At 53.4% G+C, this 15447-nt stretch overlaps 1 protein-coding gene across 1 annotated transcript in view; it reads left to right on the plus strand.

The window, feature by feature from the left end:
• Nucleotides 1–15447, plus strand: part of CCDC88C (coiled-coil domain containing 88C) — a 147368-nt gene that overhangs the window by 77181 nt on the left and 54740 nt on the right. The window contains 5 exon segments of the mRNA XM_033191576.1: nucleotides 378–518; nucleotides 926–1110; nucleotides 1830–1911; nucleotides 2237–2395; nucleotides 14457–14603. Coding sequence (XP_033047467.1) covers nucleotides 378–518; nucleotides 926–1110; nucleotides 1830–1911; nucleotides 2237–2395; nucleotides 14457–14603 — 714 coding nt within the window.

Here is a 15447-nt window from a genome sequence, read left to right on the forward strand (position 1 = left end):
TTTTAAGAAGTAACATACAGTCCCTTTCCTCACCCTCTCACCCTGAAGCTTTCCTTGTGTTCTACATTGATGTAGTTCCAGTGAAGCTCTCTTATCCCAGGACCTTATAGGGAAATAATTGTAAGGCGTACTTTCTGGTCCTCTTTGAAAATCAGTGTCCTCTTTGACCCAGTTCTGAAAGCAGAAGTGGTTTGTATGAACAGGGCTCTGCTGAAGGGTCTGGCCGCACTTGCATAGGGCACCCTTTTGCTGGCCACAGTAGATTTGTCACTGAGGGATTAGTAAGGTTGATTGGAAGGAGATGCTGTTTGCAGTGTGAAGGAAGTGGGTGCCCGTCTCTGCCGCCCCTGCAGTGCCCTTGCCATGTGTGCCCACAGGTGACTCACAACCAAGAGAACGTGTTTGACCTGCAGTGGCTGGAGCTGCCCGATGTGGCTCCGGAGGAGCTGGAGGCCCTCTCGAGGAGCATGGTGCTCCACCTGCGGAGGCTCATCGACCAGCGGGACGAGTGCACCGAGGTACGTCCGCGGGGCGGCGGCCCGGGCAGCCTGGGAAGGGGCTCAGGCCCCTTCATCTCCTCTCCCTTCATCTTCAGCCTAGACACCTCAGTCCTGCTGCTGAGGTTCTGGTGGGGGTGGGACGTGCGTGCTTTCCCTGGTTACGACCCCTGCAGTGCATGGTCACCTCGGGCCTGTGGGAGGATACAGGGGATCAGGACGCTTCTCCTTCGTACATTCCCTTTTGTTTCACTAAATATTTCACCTCTTTTCAAAACCTATGCCAGCCTTCTCCCACCTTCCTCCTGGTTTCTTAGTCTCCGCTGAAATATCTGTCTTTTGGTGGTTTCTTCACCCTGTTCAAGCTCAGGTGTGGTGATGGTTAACCCCGTTTGTTCTCCTCCATCCCCCTCCCTGCCCGGCTGCAGCTGATCGTGGACCTCACTCAGGAGCGTGACTACCTGCAGGCGCAGCATCCACCCAGCCCCGTCAAGTCCTCCAGTGCTGACTCCACTCCCAGCCCCACCAGCAGCCTCTCCAGTGAAGACAAGCAGCACCTGGCCGTGGAGCTGGCCGACACCAAGGCCAGGCTGCGGCGCGTCAGGCAGGAGCTGTGAGTCCCCGGCTGCTTCTCCTACCTTTGTGTGTGTTGTTACAGTCATGTTTCTGGTGTGGCATCCACTCACATGTGTGGTGCTGCCAATGGCACAGCTCTGACGTGCGCCCTGGAGTCAGCTGGGGTCTGCCTTGAGCTTACTCTGACCTGGGACCAGCTGCCTCCCCTTCCGAGGCCCGCACAGGGATGGGGGCGGGGGTTCTTCCCGGTCTTCAGGGTTTCTTCAGTCCAGACAGTGCAAGTTGTCCACAGAGGCAGCCTCCAGTCCATGCTCAGCTCCAGCTTGGGGCCGGGACGACCACACCTGGTGTGTTTTCTTGGCTGGAGGGAGGAGGTGCCCCTCCTTCCGTCCAGTCTGGTGAGACTGTTCTCCCAGGTTTCCTGCAGCTGGTGGATGTCACCTGGCTGGTCACCTGTAGAGCCTGGCTGTAGGGTGGTACAGCTGCCGCTGGGGTCTCCTTACCTGCCCCACACACTTGGATGGAGACCTGAGTGGCGGATGGACATAGTTTAAGGGCCGATGTTGCAAACTTACAAAAAGAAAAGAATTTTGAGTCGGTAACATTTTTGCAGGCCCCATAAGCAGATCGCCTCCCCACCGCCCAAATCCCGGGTGCTTTCCTTTTCCCACTGGTCTTAGGAAGTGGCAGCCTGCTCCCGGGACTGCTTGTTAAGGATGCTGCCTCCCACACTCTTTGTCCTTACTGCCTCTACAGGGAGGATAAGACAGAGCAGCTTGTGGACACCAGACATGAGGTGGACCAGCTGGTGCTGGAACTGCAGAAAGTTAAGCAGGAGGTGAGTTGGGGGCCTGAGCCTGTGTGTCCTGGGGGTGGCAGGGCTGGAGTGTCGAATAACGGGGCCTGGAGGGTCAGGAGCACAACAGCAGCGTTTTTAAGCCACCCAAGAGCCACCTGTCCTGAGCACAGCTATGGGGATGACCCTGTTTCTTAGTGACAGCAGGTGGAGATCCCGTGTGTGGCATGCACATGGAGGCCCCTGGCCACCAGGAGCTGGCTTGTCCTGGGCCATCATGGAGACACCATGCAAGAGGGAATTGGCCTTTCTGCCCTCCCTAGAGGATGCCCTAAGCTAGGTTCTCCTGCCTTTGTCCACTTTCCAGAACATCCAGCTAGCAGCAGATGCCCGGTCTGCTCGTGCCTATCGAGACGAGCTGGATTCCCTGCGGGAGAAGGCAAACCGCGTGGAGAGGCTAGAGTTGGAGCTGACCCGCTGCAAGGAGAAACTGCACGACGTGGACTTCTACAAGGCCCGCATGGAGGTAGGTGACCTTGCTGCGAGGCCCCTGGATGGGGCTGCTGGAAATTCCTCAGAAGCAGATTCAGACTGACCTGTCCTTGGGGGCTTGGGGAAGCGGAGCCACAGCTGTCTCAGCAGATGCTTCCCTGGCACCTCAGCCTGCCTGGGCTTCCCAGGACCCCCGTCTTGCTCCTCTTCATCTCCCCGTCAGTAGGGGAGGGGAAGGAGTGTCATTGATTGATGTAAGGCAGTGATTGCCTTCAGGGTTTCTCCCGCCCCCACCTCATGGCATTATGATCACCTTCTATCCCTGTGCATCTTTTAAAAGACTTCTTGCAATTTCTGTGGCTAATTTGTTAGGACTGTTTCCTCATCTGTGGGAATAACAGGCAACTGGGCGCAGCAGCTCATGCCTATAATCCCAGCACTTTGGGAGACCAAGGTGGGAGGATCGCTTGAGGCCAGGAGTTCAAGATCAGCCTGGGCAACATAGCAAGACTCTGTCTCTACAAAAAATAAAAAAATTTAGCCAGGCATAGTGGCACGTGCCCAGCTACTCAGGAGGCTGAGGCAGGAGGATTGCTTGAACCTGGGATGTCAAGGCTGCAGTGAGCTATGATTGCACTGCTGCACTCCAGCCTAGGTGGCAGAGAGGAACCCTGTCCCTAAAAATAGGAATACTGTTATGGCTCTATGAGGTTTCAAAGATGTAACTGGTGTTGGGCAAGCCCCATAGTCATCAGCCAGTGGAGGCTACTCGAACCATCTTTATTTTAAATCTTATCAAGGTTCTGGGAAGAATGCAGCTGAAAGGGTTAAGGCTACATGGAGACCCAGACCCAAGTGAGGTCTCTGATGCTTTGACCACTCACCCTGACAACCTCGCGTCAGTAGCAGCTTCCGGGACCCTCTTTTCTGAGGATTTAGGAATTTTTCCCATTGCCTATTCCAAGGGGGGGCTGGAAGTGGTTAGAAAACATGAGCTGAGTGAAATCAGAATCCTGGCACACACTGAGTGGACTTGTTCAAGGCTAAGAAATAAGCCCGACGTCTCTCCTACCAGCCAGAAGGCTTCTTAGGCCACCGAAGGCAGAGCGCCATATTGCCCTTTCCCTGCCATGGAGCTGTCGGGCTTGCCGGGGAAGGCTGTCGGCCCAGGATTTCCATGTGCTCTGTGCTGCAACCGGGCCCTGGAGGCACTGGGGCTGGGCGAAGTGGGTTGGTGAGGCTATGGCAAGGGCCTGTCTGTTCCTCAGACCCACTCAGGGAGTGTCCCCTGAGGAATGTGAGCTACATGCTAAAGCTCCTTGCCCCCTGCTGAGAAGGCATCCTAGAGGCTGTGCAAAGCCCGCCCAGGCCTGGGCGAGGGGTGGAGAGGGTAGACCGTTTCTCAGCTTTGTCTTGTGGAGATGGGCCACTGGCTCTGTGGGTTATGAGAGGCACGAATCCCCAGCACAGATGGGCTCCGGGACATGGGCAGCTTCTGACGGCTGCATCACTTACTGGAAATGCCCTGGGTGGAAGGACTGGGGACTGTCATGCACAAACCACCACTTCAGCAGCTCCTTCTGCACATGGGGGACCTCGTGCAGCCTCAGAGTGAGGTCATGGATGGAACGTGACTCCCACATCTCACCCCGTACCCTGATTTGCGGAGGAGGGTGGGTTTGGGGATCCCGTCTCTGTGTTCGTTCCTGGCCTTGTGCGAGCATCCTTGCTCAGTCACGCAGATGCGTCTGCCTAGCACCTGCCTGCATGGTAAGTGAGCCCTGTACCAGGAGCAGAGGATTTAGAAACACACAAGCTGTGCCCTCTGCATCAGGGAGTTCTTGGCGTTTCAGAGAGGTTTCCGCAGTCTCCAGTGTCATGCCTCTGTGAAATGACAGAAGTATTTTTCACATTAACGACTTTCATAGTGGAAAATTACCATGAGATTTATAATGCCTTAGATTTCGTATTCATTTTATTAATCACAAGAGAAAGAGCAATAGTGTCCATCTGCATGAGACATTTACTCAGGGATAGGTAGTGACACACACGTAGGCTTGCAGACACTGAGCCATCAATGCAGGTGATGAACTGGGCATGGTCGATTGAGTCCAGGCCACTGTTGAGAGGAGTGAGTTGTAGGTGTCAGGACTCAGATAAGTGGTGGAGGACACCTGTCCTTGGATTGGAATAGTTACAACAGCCTAGCAAACCATCTTCAGTCCTCATAGGATGCTTAGAACAATTTAGGATTCCCTCCCTTGTCCCTCTTCTAGACTTGAAATCTTTCTGTTTGTGAGTGACTTTGCCTTCTTCATGCAGTGACATTAATTGAGCAGCCTGGAGATAGTCAGGGAAGAGACAGCTGGACCCACAGGGCTTAGCCTCTGGGGAGGGGAGCAGGCGGGCAGCACATGGTTAGGACGCAGCACCGTCACTGCTGTGCTGGGGGTCACGGAGGAGGGCGCCTCATCCAAACATGGGCTGGGGCCAGGGAAGGCCTTTGCTGGGAGGGTGCTGTTGAAAGTGAGGCCTGAAATAGCTAGGAGTTAACCAAGCAGGGAGAGCCAGGCAGAGGGAGGAGCAAAGGCCTAGAAGCCCGAGAAAGCAGCATGCAGGAGAGACACCTGAGGTCAGGGCCACAAGGTCCTGGTGTGTCCAGGTGGACGGTGAGAGGTGAGGCTGGAGGAGCTCTCAGGGCCCAGCCGTGGAAGGTGTGCAGCGTGCAGCGTGCCCATCAAGCATTTTCACGAGGCAGGTGGTGTGGGGTATTTCAGAACATTTAAGCACTTAGGCTGCGTGGCCCCAAGTTTGCCCGATGCACGAGCCCTGCTTTCTACCACTTCTTCCCCGAGTCCCACCGGACGAGGAAGCCTGGCCCAGGAGTTTGGTTTGTGTCTTCATGGGGTGAGTTCTCAGCATGTAGAGCAGTTCTGGGTCCTGGGAGGTGTTGGAGAGATGCTTGCTGAGTGAATCGTATCTGGGGCTGGCTTTGGGCAGTGCTGCATTTGCAGAGCTGGTGGCTGCTGTACTGCATTGGAGCCCCCACCTTCTCAGATACCTGCAGAGGCCGAGTATGGGAGCACAGGCCTCTCGGGGCGGGCCTCCCACCTGAGCACTCAGGTGTGTGTCAGACTTAACTTGGAATGCAGCTCAGAGGCCTGGAGCTGAGCTGCTTTGAGATGGGAGCCAGGTACCATCTGAGCCCTGCTGGGGTTGAGGTGAGCCCTTGCCGCCCGTGGCAGATGCCTGGGCCAGTCACTCCCTCCAGTGCTGAGTGGGCTTCATGTCAAGGCCCGGCGCTGCCTTAATGCACAGGTGACTTTGATGGGCCTGTGTTGCCTTTAAGAAATAAGTGTGTGCCCAGCTTTACATGAAAATCCAGGTTTTTCAGGGTGTAGCGATGCACACACACTTCCAGGGGATTTGCCCTGAGAGTCCTTAGGAACAGTTCCTATGCAGTTCAAAGCAGACAGCACCATGAAGAAATGCATCTGTGGCCCAGGCATGGTGGCCCCATGGCCCATGCCTATAATCTCAACACTTTGGGAGGACAAAGCAGGCAGATCTCGAGTCCACGAGTTTGAGACCAGCCTGGGCAACATAGTGAAACCCCATCTCTACAAGAAAATGCCAGGAATATTAGCCGGCTCTGGTGGCAGGCAGCTGTGGTCCCAACTCTTGGGAGTCTGAGGTAGGAGAATTGCTTGAGCCCTGGAGGAGGCTGAGGTTGTGGTTGGCCGAGATCTGCACTCCAGCCTGGGCGACAGAATGAGACCCTCTCTCAAAAACAAGAAATACATCTGTGAATTGAGGTTGACCCGCAGGTGGTAAAACCTTAGATTAGAAAAGACCCAAGTACGAGGTATGTTTATCCAGAAAATAAAAATGAAGTGGTTGGAGAGATGGATAGATGGATGGATATGGATAAAGCACAGCTAGCAAAACTTGTAATTGTAGAATCTAGGTGGTGTGTGTGTGTGGGTGTGTGTGATACAATTATTTTGACCTTTCAGGAAATTTCATATTTTTTTGTAATAAAATGTTAGTGTTAGAAGAGAGATTCCAAGTAAAAGGTCAGTGGGACAACAGGCACTTTGCCTAAGCTCACACCTGGTCAACCACATCCATTGTGAAACAGTTAAAAATATTGATCAGTTTAAAGCTGTGCAGCGGCTTCCCATAAGTCTCAGCTCTTCATTTCCTCAGTTTCTCAAGATGTGGTCTGTGTCTGTTTGTATCAGGATCAGCTGAGGGTTTGTGTTTAAAATGCAGATTCCTGGGCCCCACCCTAGACCCTAGGGAGTAAGGGCAGGCCCTAGAAATCTGCATTTTACAGGCCCTCTCCCAGGCCATCTTGTCCCCCTTAAAAACATAACCTTACTTTTAAAAAATTAACATGTACGTTATAGGAAACTGAAAAAGACAAGCAAAGAACAAAGTCCTCCAGAATCACAAGCAGTTTACAGTTTGCCGTGTCCTTCCGTGTCCTGTGTGTGCACACAGCCGCGTTTTACATGTTTGAGAGCGTGCAGTATATGTCATGCTTTTTCACACATCATGAATATTTACCAATTTGAAATCCCAAAGCTGTATGAGTATTTTGATAACCAAGAATACACTACACCAACTCAATCTGTTAGGAAAAAATGTAATCCTGCCTTTCTTTGGACATAAATGTCACAGACGACAAAAAATGGCAACAGGCTTCTAGATAAAAGTATTGGCAGAGTTAATGTTAAAATACTATATTCCTTTAAGCCTCAGTTTAAAATAAGACATAAAGCAACAGAGTACACTAAGTATATGTTTGGAAGAGAATTCATTAGCAGATCTATACCATTAAAATATTAGCAAGAAGGTATGTTTCCATTGAATTACTTAATGTATTCCTATAGTACAGCCAAAAGAGATGCACATACGTCAGTGGCTGTCATCCAAATGGAAATATGAACACATCTGTGTGTGTCTGTCCCTTTATACTTCCTGGATTCCTCCCAAGCTGGAGGAATACGGTTGAAGATGAACAGAGTGCTTTTCTTCCCCCTGAGGCTCTTCACTCCTGGATTCCCTCCGGAAAGGCAGGGTTTGCAGAGCCAAGGGTCAGTCTTTGGGCAGAGTGTGGCCAGAGGCTTTTTGTGTGGACCTTGAGCCCCAGCAGGTGGGACTCTGTCTTACTTGACTGCGTATACAGACAGCTTGGCACACACAAGGCACTTGGTAATAACGCCATCCTTTGCTCTGCCGTTAAAAGGCTTGTAGTCGGGGGAGGAGGGAACAGGAGGAATCATGAGTTTTTCGATTCCTTGGGACTGGAGACAGGGCTGTCAGGTGAGATAGGCAGGAGAGCAGAGAGGTTAGTGGATTTGTGCCAGCTCGAATTGGTGCAGCACTTGTAGGTACAGTGGGAGAGACTGGTGGCCAGGTCCGCCCAGACAGGCTGCCCCGTCTAACCCGGAAAGCACATCGCTGTGCCTCACCAAAGGGAGAGCGCATCCTGCCATGTGGGAAGACAAGATAAAGGACCCAGGCTTCGGGGCAAGGGCAGATTAATTTTGGTTACAAAAACATGGAACACAAATGTACATGGTTTGTTTTCAAAAGTCTGGCAGCTATTTTTGCTCCTAGCCTGGCTTACGTAAGAAGTGAAACAGCTAAATGAACAGCAGAGTAGGTGTCCCTCGGTCCAGGAGGAAGCGCGCGGCAGGCGTGGGGTGTCTCTGACTTCCCTTTGTAAATAGTAGTTCTTCTGCTCAGTGCTGTCCATAGCATGGGGGTTGCCCTCAGGGCTGCGTGGGAGGAGGACGCATATTTTTAAAATTGCGTCCCATATTTTAAAATTGGCTGCAATTTTTCCCATATTTTAAAACTGGCTGCAAGTTTCTACTGCAGCCAAAGGGCAGATGCATAGATGCTGTGTGCATCCTGAGCGGAGTGGATGTAATGTCTCTCTGCTTCTGTGTGATTTACGGCTCTCTAGGCAGCACGGGCTCCCAAATAGCCCGAGGGGCAGAGACATAGCTGGGCAGAGTCTACACCCAGGGACAGAGACCTAGCTGGGCAGAGTCTACACCCAGGGGCAGAGACCTAGCTGGGCAGAGTCTACACCCAGGGGCAGAGACCTAGCTGGGCAGAGTCTGCACCAGGGGCAGAGACCTAGCTGGGTGCAGTCTACATCCAGGAGACTACCTGGGCACAGTCCATACCCAGGGGCAGAAACCTACCTGGGCACAGTCTATTCCCAGGGGCAGAGACCTACCTGGGCATAGTCGATACCCAGGGGCAGAGACCTAGCTGGGCATAGTCTCTATCCAGCTCACCAGGTGTTAAGCAAGTCTTGTCCCCATCTGTCAAAGTGGGGGGTGCTCTGGGGCATATCTGAGACCTTGGCATCCTGTGATATAGGAGCATGTTTGCAATGGGCTTATCCTGGGGTGCACCTCTCCATGGAGAGCCTCCCTGACAGGGAGCTGCCCCAGAGGAGGTGAGGACCCTGGAATAGATCTCTGCAGTGAGGGGTCAGCCAGAGGGACAGAAAGGGTTGTTGGCCAGCACCAACCAGTGAGGAGCTGGGCTAATGATCATTCCCAGAATGTGTGTGTGTCTCTCTTTCTCTCCTCTCTCTTGCACGTGCACACACACGTGTGCACATCCTCCCCCCGCCCCCCCCCCGCCATGGTGACCAGGAATGGGGTGGGGCAGGAGCTCTCCTGTGGCCTGGTCTGCCTTGCCCATAAGGCCTGGAGATAGGGCCCCAGCTCCCCTGCCCTCCTCCAGCCTCCTCTGGCCCCACACAGCATCTTCTGCAGCTCTCAGAGGTCTCAGTCATCTTTGGGAGGAAAAGGTGCTTGGGACATGTTTGTTGATTTGAGTCCAGTGTCTTAACGCCCCTGAGGTTCTCCCATCTTTTACTTAAAACAGACCTTTCCACTTTCCTCCACTCTCTCCAGCTGCCTCTCCCTGGGCTCAAAGGCGGACCTGTGTGAAAGCAGTGTCAGCTGTGGGCCCATTTCCCCCAGTCTCTGGGGCCACCTGCCGTGTCTGCACCCCCCCCCCACTTACCAAAGCCACTCTTGCCAGTGAAGAGTGCTCCTGACATGGACATATCCGGCAAGCACTCCTCGGCCCCAGCCCCTCCTACCACTTCCTCCCTGAGCTTCCACTCCCCCCACTCCTGGACTCACCCTCCCCTCGCAGGCCCACCCCTCAGCATCAGGGCCCTCATTCACCCCTCGCCCTCTGCTCCTCTGGGCTTTCTCCAGGGATGGCTCACCTGCCCCGCCCACTTCTCTTAGCCCATACACATAGACCCTTGAGTGCCAGATCTTAATCCTTGGCTGAGGCTCTGTCTTGTGCTCCAGGCCTCAGTATACCCGGGTCGTCCAGAGACATCTCAAGGCCAGTGTGTTCAGAGTCATTGTCTTTCCCTCCACACCTGCCTGTCCTGTCTCTGGTCTGGAGTCACATCCACTCGGGTGCTCAAGCCGGAGCACAGGGCCACCTTGGTTCTTTGTCTTCCTCCCCACCCTCCACGTCCCTTATGTCCAGGTGCCCCTCCTGTTCATAAGCCTGTTTCTCACCTCCCAGCATCTCCCTGTCCAGAGGCGGGTGTTGAAGAGGGCGCCTCAGCCTCACTGGCATCCTCACTCATGTTACTTCAGAGTCTGCCCGTGGAGTGCCCTCCCTAACAGTCTGGACTGGCCAGTCTGCCTCCGTCTGTCCTGCTGCAGAGGCCTTTGCAGCCGCTCTCCATGGCTGCTGGGTAAATCCACACTGTACCCTCGTCTGCCGCTCACCCCCTTCAGCTCCCCCAGGACTCCTGGTGCTTTTGCACAAGTGCTTCCTCGGCCCAGCCCCGCTCTGTCCTCCCAGCTCGCTCCTCAGACTCCAGGGCCAGGTCAGGGATGGGGCGCTGATCTGTGCAGGCTGCGTCTCCCAGCCTCCTGCTCCAGACACCTTGAAACCCCTCCTGACAGCAGGCAACGCTTATCACGTGGCACTTTCCTGTCTATTTCCCAGCCAGAGTGGGAGCTCTTTGAAGACAGGGTCTGTGCCTTATTGACCCCTGGTCCTCTGTGCCCCATGCGCCTTCTGGCTCAGGGGTCAGCAGATGGCAGTCCCTGGGCAAACCCGGCCCTGTGAGTTTTTACGAACACAGTTGTGTTGGAGCACAGCTACTGCCCATTTGTGGTCTCTTTTTGTGCTCCCTCTGTGGAGCTGAGTAATTGTGACAGAGACTTAAAACCTGCAGAGCTGAAAACATTGCCTGACTGGGCCTGCACGGTCTCAGGGGCTGGCCCAAATGAGGTGCACAATCGGGTCTTTCAGTGAGTGGTAACTAGACTGTGTATCTGTGGAGCTTTCCCCGCCTGCTAGGAATGGTGTCAGGCCCTAACTGCGTCCGTGCACTGAAGCCTTATGGTGGCTCTGCAGGTTTAGCAGCTACTGTCAGTTCCCGCCCTCTTTTCAGATGAGGAAACGGACGATTGATTAATTAATAACATGGCAGTTGCTAAGCAGGGGGACCTGGGATGGGAATGACTGTCTGCCTCCAAGACCTTGATGCTTGCCTGTGAATGAACTTGAGCTTCAGCCTTCACAGGAAGGAGGAAATAAAGGGGGTGTGGGGAGTGCTGAATGTGGGGTACTCTCAGGAGGGGTGAGGGGCTGCCACTGTCTCTGAGGCCATGGAGGCCTGAGGAAGGGCCCCAGCCTCCAGCAGCTCACATTAGAGCTGACACATCATGTCATAATCAGGGAATGTCAAGATTCAGGGTACTTAGTAAGGACACCTTGAACACTGGGAGGTCTTCTGTTCCCACCTGGAACTTTGTGTCTCCCTCATTCCTTAATAACTGCTGAGGAGTTGTGATAAGGTTCAGCACACTAAGACGTTGAACAGGACAGACCTGACGTTTGGTTTAAGGTTTAAGTCCCCCATGCTCCTCAAAGCAGGCGAAGTTTGAAAACAGGCAGGTCTTCAGTGAAGCTGAAGGGATGTCCACGAAGCTGAATGAGCAGGTAGAGTTCAGAGCGGGGGTGATGTTTCCTGGGTGGGTAGGAGGCCTGCCCGCCCTGAGTCAGCTGACCTAGACCCTCCCCACTGAGGATGCCCTGGGCCGGCCTCCTGCTGCTATGGCCCCCTTAGGGAACTGTACGGCATCGTGGTCGCTACCGAGCTCCCTGGTGGGGGACTGCTTGTTTCTTTGATTCTGTACCCGCTCTGGTGCTGTGTGCTCCTCAGGGGTCGGGAGGCACCCTAGAAGCCAGTTTTTGCTGTTAACATGCTAGGTGCTGCACAGCGAGTGTCGGGGGTGCTGTTGGTGTGAGTTGGTGGTGATGGCAGCTGGCGAGTTTGTAGGTCTCAGGCACTGTGCATGGAGTATTTTACATGCATCATCCGAGCTCTGCATCACCCTGGCTTCAGGCCCATCCTGTAAAGGAGGAATCCGGGTTGACAGTGTATGTAGCAGCCCTGGGAATCGGGGTCTGTTAGCTCCCATGCCTAATCACTGCCCCAAGTCGCAGTGGCGGATTAGAAGTGAGCTCTCGAGCCTCCTGGACCAGCCCTCAGGCCTGGCCTGTGACTTCATGAGTGTGGTCCCCTCAGCTGTTTGCTGGGCTGGGCCGGGCCTTTAGCCCTCCAGGTCACTGGTGGTCAGGGCCGTGGTGGGGCGTTCTGGCCTTGGACAGCTACCCAGAGGTGTGGAATCGGGCTTCCTGCTCCTCCTCACCAGGTCCCTGGGGGAGCTCTGGGCTTGCTTCGGGAGCTTGGCCGCAGCTTCTTCTGAATCTGGCTTCTCATTTCAGAGGTGGTGGTGGGGTGTGCAGGGCACTCGAGATGTTTTTGTTACCTTATATATAGTGGGGGTTGAAATGGCCAGAAAACCATGGCATGTTTGAGTAGCAGTTAAAAATCTTCTGTTCCATGCCATCTCCCACTCCTGGCCATCCCCATTCATTCCAGGAAGTCTCTTGAGTTCTTTAACGTCCACCTCACATGCCGCCTTTGATCCTCCTTGTGGCATGATTTGGCCAACTAGTGTTATTGAACACTTATGTGAGGCTCACAAGAGCAAAAGCACAACAGTCCTGCCCGGGGTTCCTGATCTAGGGGAGGAACAGGCCGGCCTGCTGTGGCCTCAGAGCAGACCAGGGGAACACTAGGAGCCCAGAAGCCTGACTTGGGTGGGACACAGTGAATTCTCAAGCACTTCTCCGAGGGGACAACTCAGGCTGGGTCTTGAAGGCTAAATAGGAGTTGGTTGTGAGGGTGAAGCAGCGGGAGCCTGTGCGGTGGTTGCTTAGGGCCTGAGGGTAGTGATGCTGGGGAGTGCTGGTGGTGGACCCTGCTGGAACACTGGTCGGAAGAGTGGGGACAATAGCCAGAGAGAAAAGACCCAGCCTTCTTTCTGCTTTGAAGTCTGTCATTGTGCTCTGGCTCGTGTCATTAGTACAATAGGGGCCTTTCATCCACACAAGCCCCCGAGGGTGGGCTGCAGGGAGCCGAGGGCAGTGAGGAGAGCACAGGGTCTGCAGCTTGTCAGGCCCCAGCTTTGTACCTCACTAGGTTTGTGGCTTTGAGCTCATTATTTTTTCTGAGTTGGTCTTTCTTCTGCAGGAAGGGACTTTCATCTGCAGGAAGGGACTGTCCCTGCCTCTCTCTGAGGGCCACTGTGAGTAAGGCAGTGCATGGATTGCCTGGGGCAGGGCCAGCCACATAGTAGATGTGGTCTCTGCTGGGGACTGGCAGAGAGGGCACACAGGTGAATCCAGAGACTTAATGGCCAAGGCCCTCACCCCCTGCCAGGCTTTGATCAAAGCTGTGTCCGCTGGCTGGAAAGTGTGTGGCTTCCCCTCCACCAGGAATCTTGGATTCTGGCCCACATAGGAAGATGAGCACATGGTGGATAAGCAGGAACTCCCAGCCTGGTTCCCAGTATGATTCGTGAGTAGGACAAACCTTAGACAGCTCTGCCCACTGAAAGAAGCATACAGGTTGCTGGCGTGTGCCGTCTGTAACCTGCGAAGGCATTTGGGGAAAGCTCAGTTCCCCACCAGATACCAAGCAGTGCTTGGAAGGGCCCAGGAGAAGAGAAACCAAGAAAGCCCTTAGCCTAGGAACAGTGGAGATGTGGGCCCCGGACCGACTTCTTCCCTTGTGCACATCACTGCCTATGACAAAAGTAGATCCGTTGGACCCTTCAACTGTGTGTATTTGTGGAGTTCACATTTGTGTGGTTTGCTGTGCTGAGACTTAACTGTCTTAAAGACCCCCATTTCCAGGAAACTGCCAATAAATTCTCTTTTCTAAGAGTGTTTGTAAGATACTCAGATTCGGAGCAGTGTATTGAATGAAAGCTTATCTGAATAGCTGCTTTTTTCCAGGTCCCACATCTGTAGAATGAATGTTGAATCAAGAGGTCTACTAGACTCAGACCTGGAACCCAGGATTGACTCTTGACCCCACTCCTTCCTTGTTAAGGAAATGGGCCCAGAGACCCCTTGTCCATCCAAATGAGATTAAGAATGTCAAAGCCTTGGCACTATTCCCAGCCTATCTTGATTCATGGATTTTTTTTCCTTATAGCAGAGAAAGTCCATTGTCCTTGCCCGATTCAAAAGAGTGAAGATGGGCTGGGCGCAGTGGTTCACGCCTGTAATCCCAGCAGTTTGGCAGGCCAAGGCAGGTGGATCACCTGAGGTCAGGAATTCTAGACCAGCCGGGACAACATGGTGAAACCTCGTCTCTACTAAAGATACAAAAATTAGCCGGGTGTGGTAGCGGGCACCTGTAATCGCAGCTACTTGGGAGGCTGAGGCAGGAGAATCGCTGAACCCAAGAGGTGGAGGTTGCAGTGAGCTGAGATCGCGCCACTGCATCCCAGCCTGGGCGACAGAGTGAGATTCTGTCTTGGAAAAAAAAAAGTGAAGATGATAAAAACAAAAAGTGGAGAAAAAACTTCCTGCCTCGGACTTCCCTCTAGATTGTTTGCTTGGGTCCAGATGCCTGAAAGAGCTTTGGTTTTAGAATTCTGTCCTAATGACCCAGGTGCCTTTATCTGATGGTTCTCATGTATGTTTTTGCTAACCAGGAGCTGAGAGAAGATAATATCATTTTAATTGAAACCAAGGCCATGCTGGAGGAACAGCTGACTGCTGCTCGGGCCCGGGGCGATAAAGTCCATGAACTGGAAAAGGAGAACCTGCAGCTGAAATCAAAGCTTCACGACCTGGAATTGGTACTGCAGGCTGTGTTGTTACTGCACTGAAAACAGATTGGGGTCGGGCACAGTGGCTCATGCCTGTAATCCCAGCACTTTGGGAGGCTAAGGTGGGAGGATCCCTTGAGCCCAGGAGTTCTAGCCCTGGCAACCTAGTGAGGCCCCACCTCTACAAAAATTTAAAAATTGGGCATGGTGGTGTGAGCCTGTAGTCGCATCTACTTGGGGAGACTGAGGCGGGAGGGTTGCTTGAGGCTGAGAGGTTGAGGTTGCAGTGAGCCATGATCACACCACTGCATTCCAGCCTGGGTGACAGAGCAAGACTCTGTCTCAGAAAAAAAAAGAAAAGAAAACAGATTGGGGCAGGTTCAGGTTTATGCCATGCCCTTCTCTGATAGTTCAGCTACTGGGTTTGTTGCTGCTACCGCCACTGCTGCTCCCACGGCTAACACCAATGACTTGCTGACTGCGGGGAGTAGCTGGCTAAAATCATCAGGCTTGAGTGGGTGCCACTTAACACCCACAACAGAGAGCACTTGACTTCTGTATTGCATTTCTGTAGGAATGAGTGTGTGTGTGTGTCTTTTGCAAGAAGAGTCTTTGCTGTTGTTGATGGTGTGGGGTGAGCTGTGTGATCTGTTAGCCTCTTAATAGCTTTAGAGGCCTGTTAGGGCTTCGCTAGAGCCAGGAAGCTGCCCATCACTGCACACTTGCTTTAAAGCCCTGTGCAATGCGTCACTTTGTTCAGACAGCATTCAGTTAGGGACCTCGGGTCTCTCTTCATAACCTAGGTAGCCAGGTCAGGGTACCTTTGAGTGGCTTTACCTCTCATAACAGGGCCCTGTGTTGGGACGTTTCTGCG

This window comes from Trachypithecus francoisi, unplaced genomic scaffold, assembly GCF_009764315.1.
Source record: "Trachypithecus francoisi isolate TF-2019V2 unplaced genomic scaffold, Tfra_2.0 Lachesis_group3, whole genome shotgun sequence".
NCBI lineage: Eukaryota > Metazoa > Chordata > Mammalia > Primates > Cercopithecidae > Trachypithecus > Trachypithecus francoisi.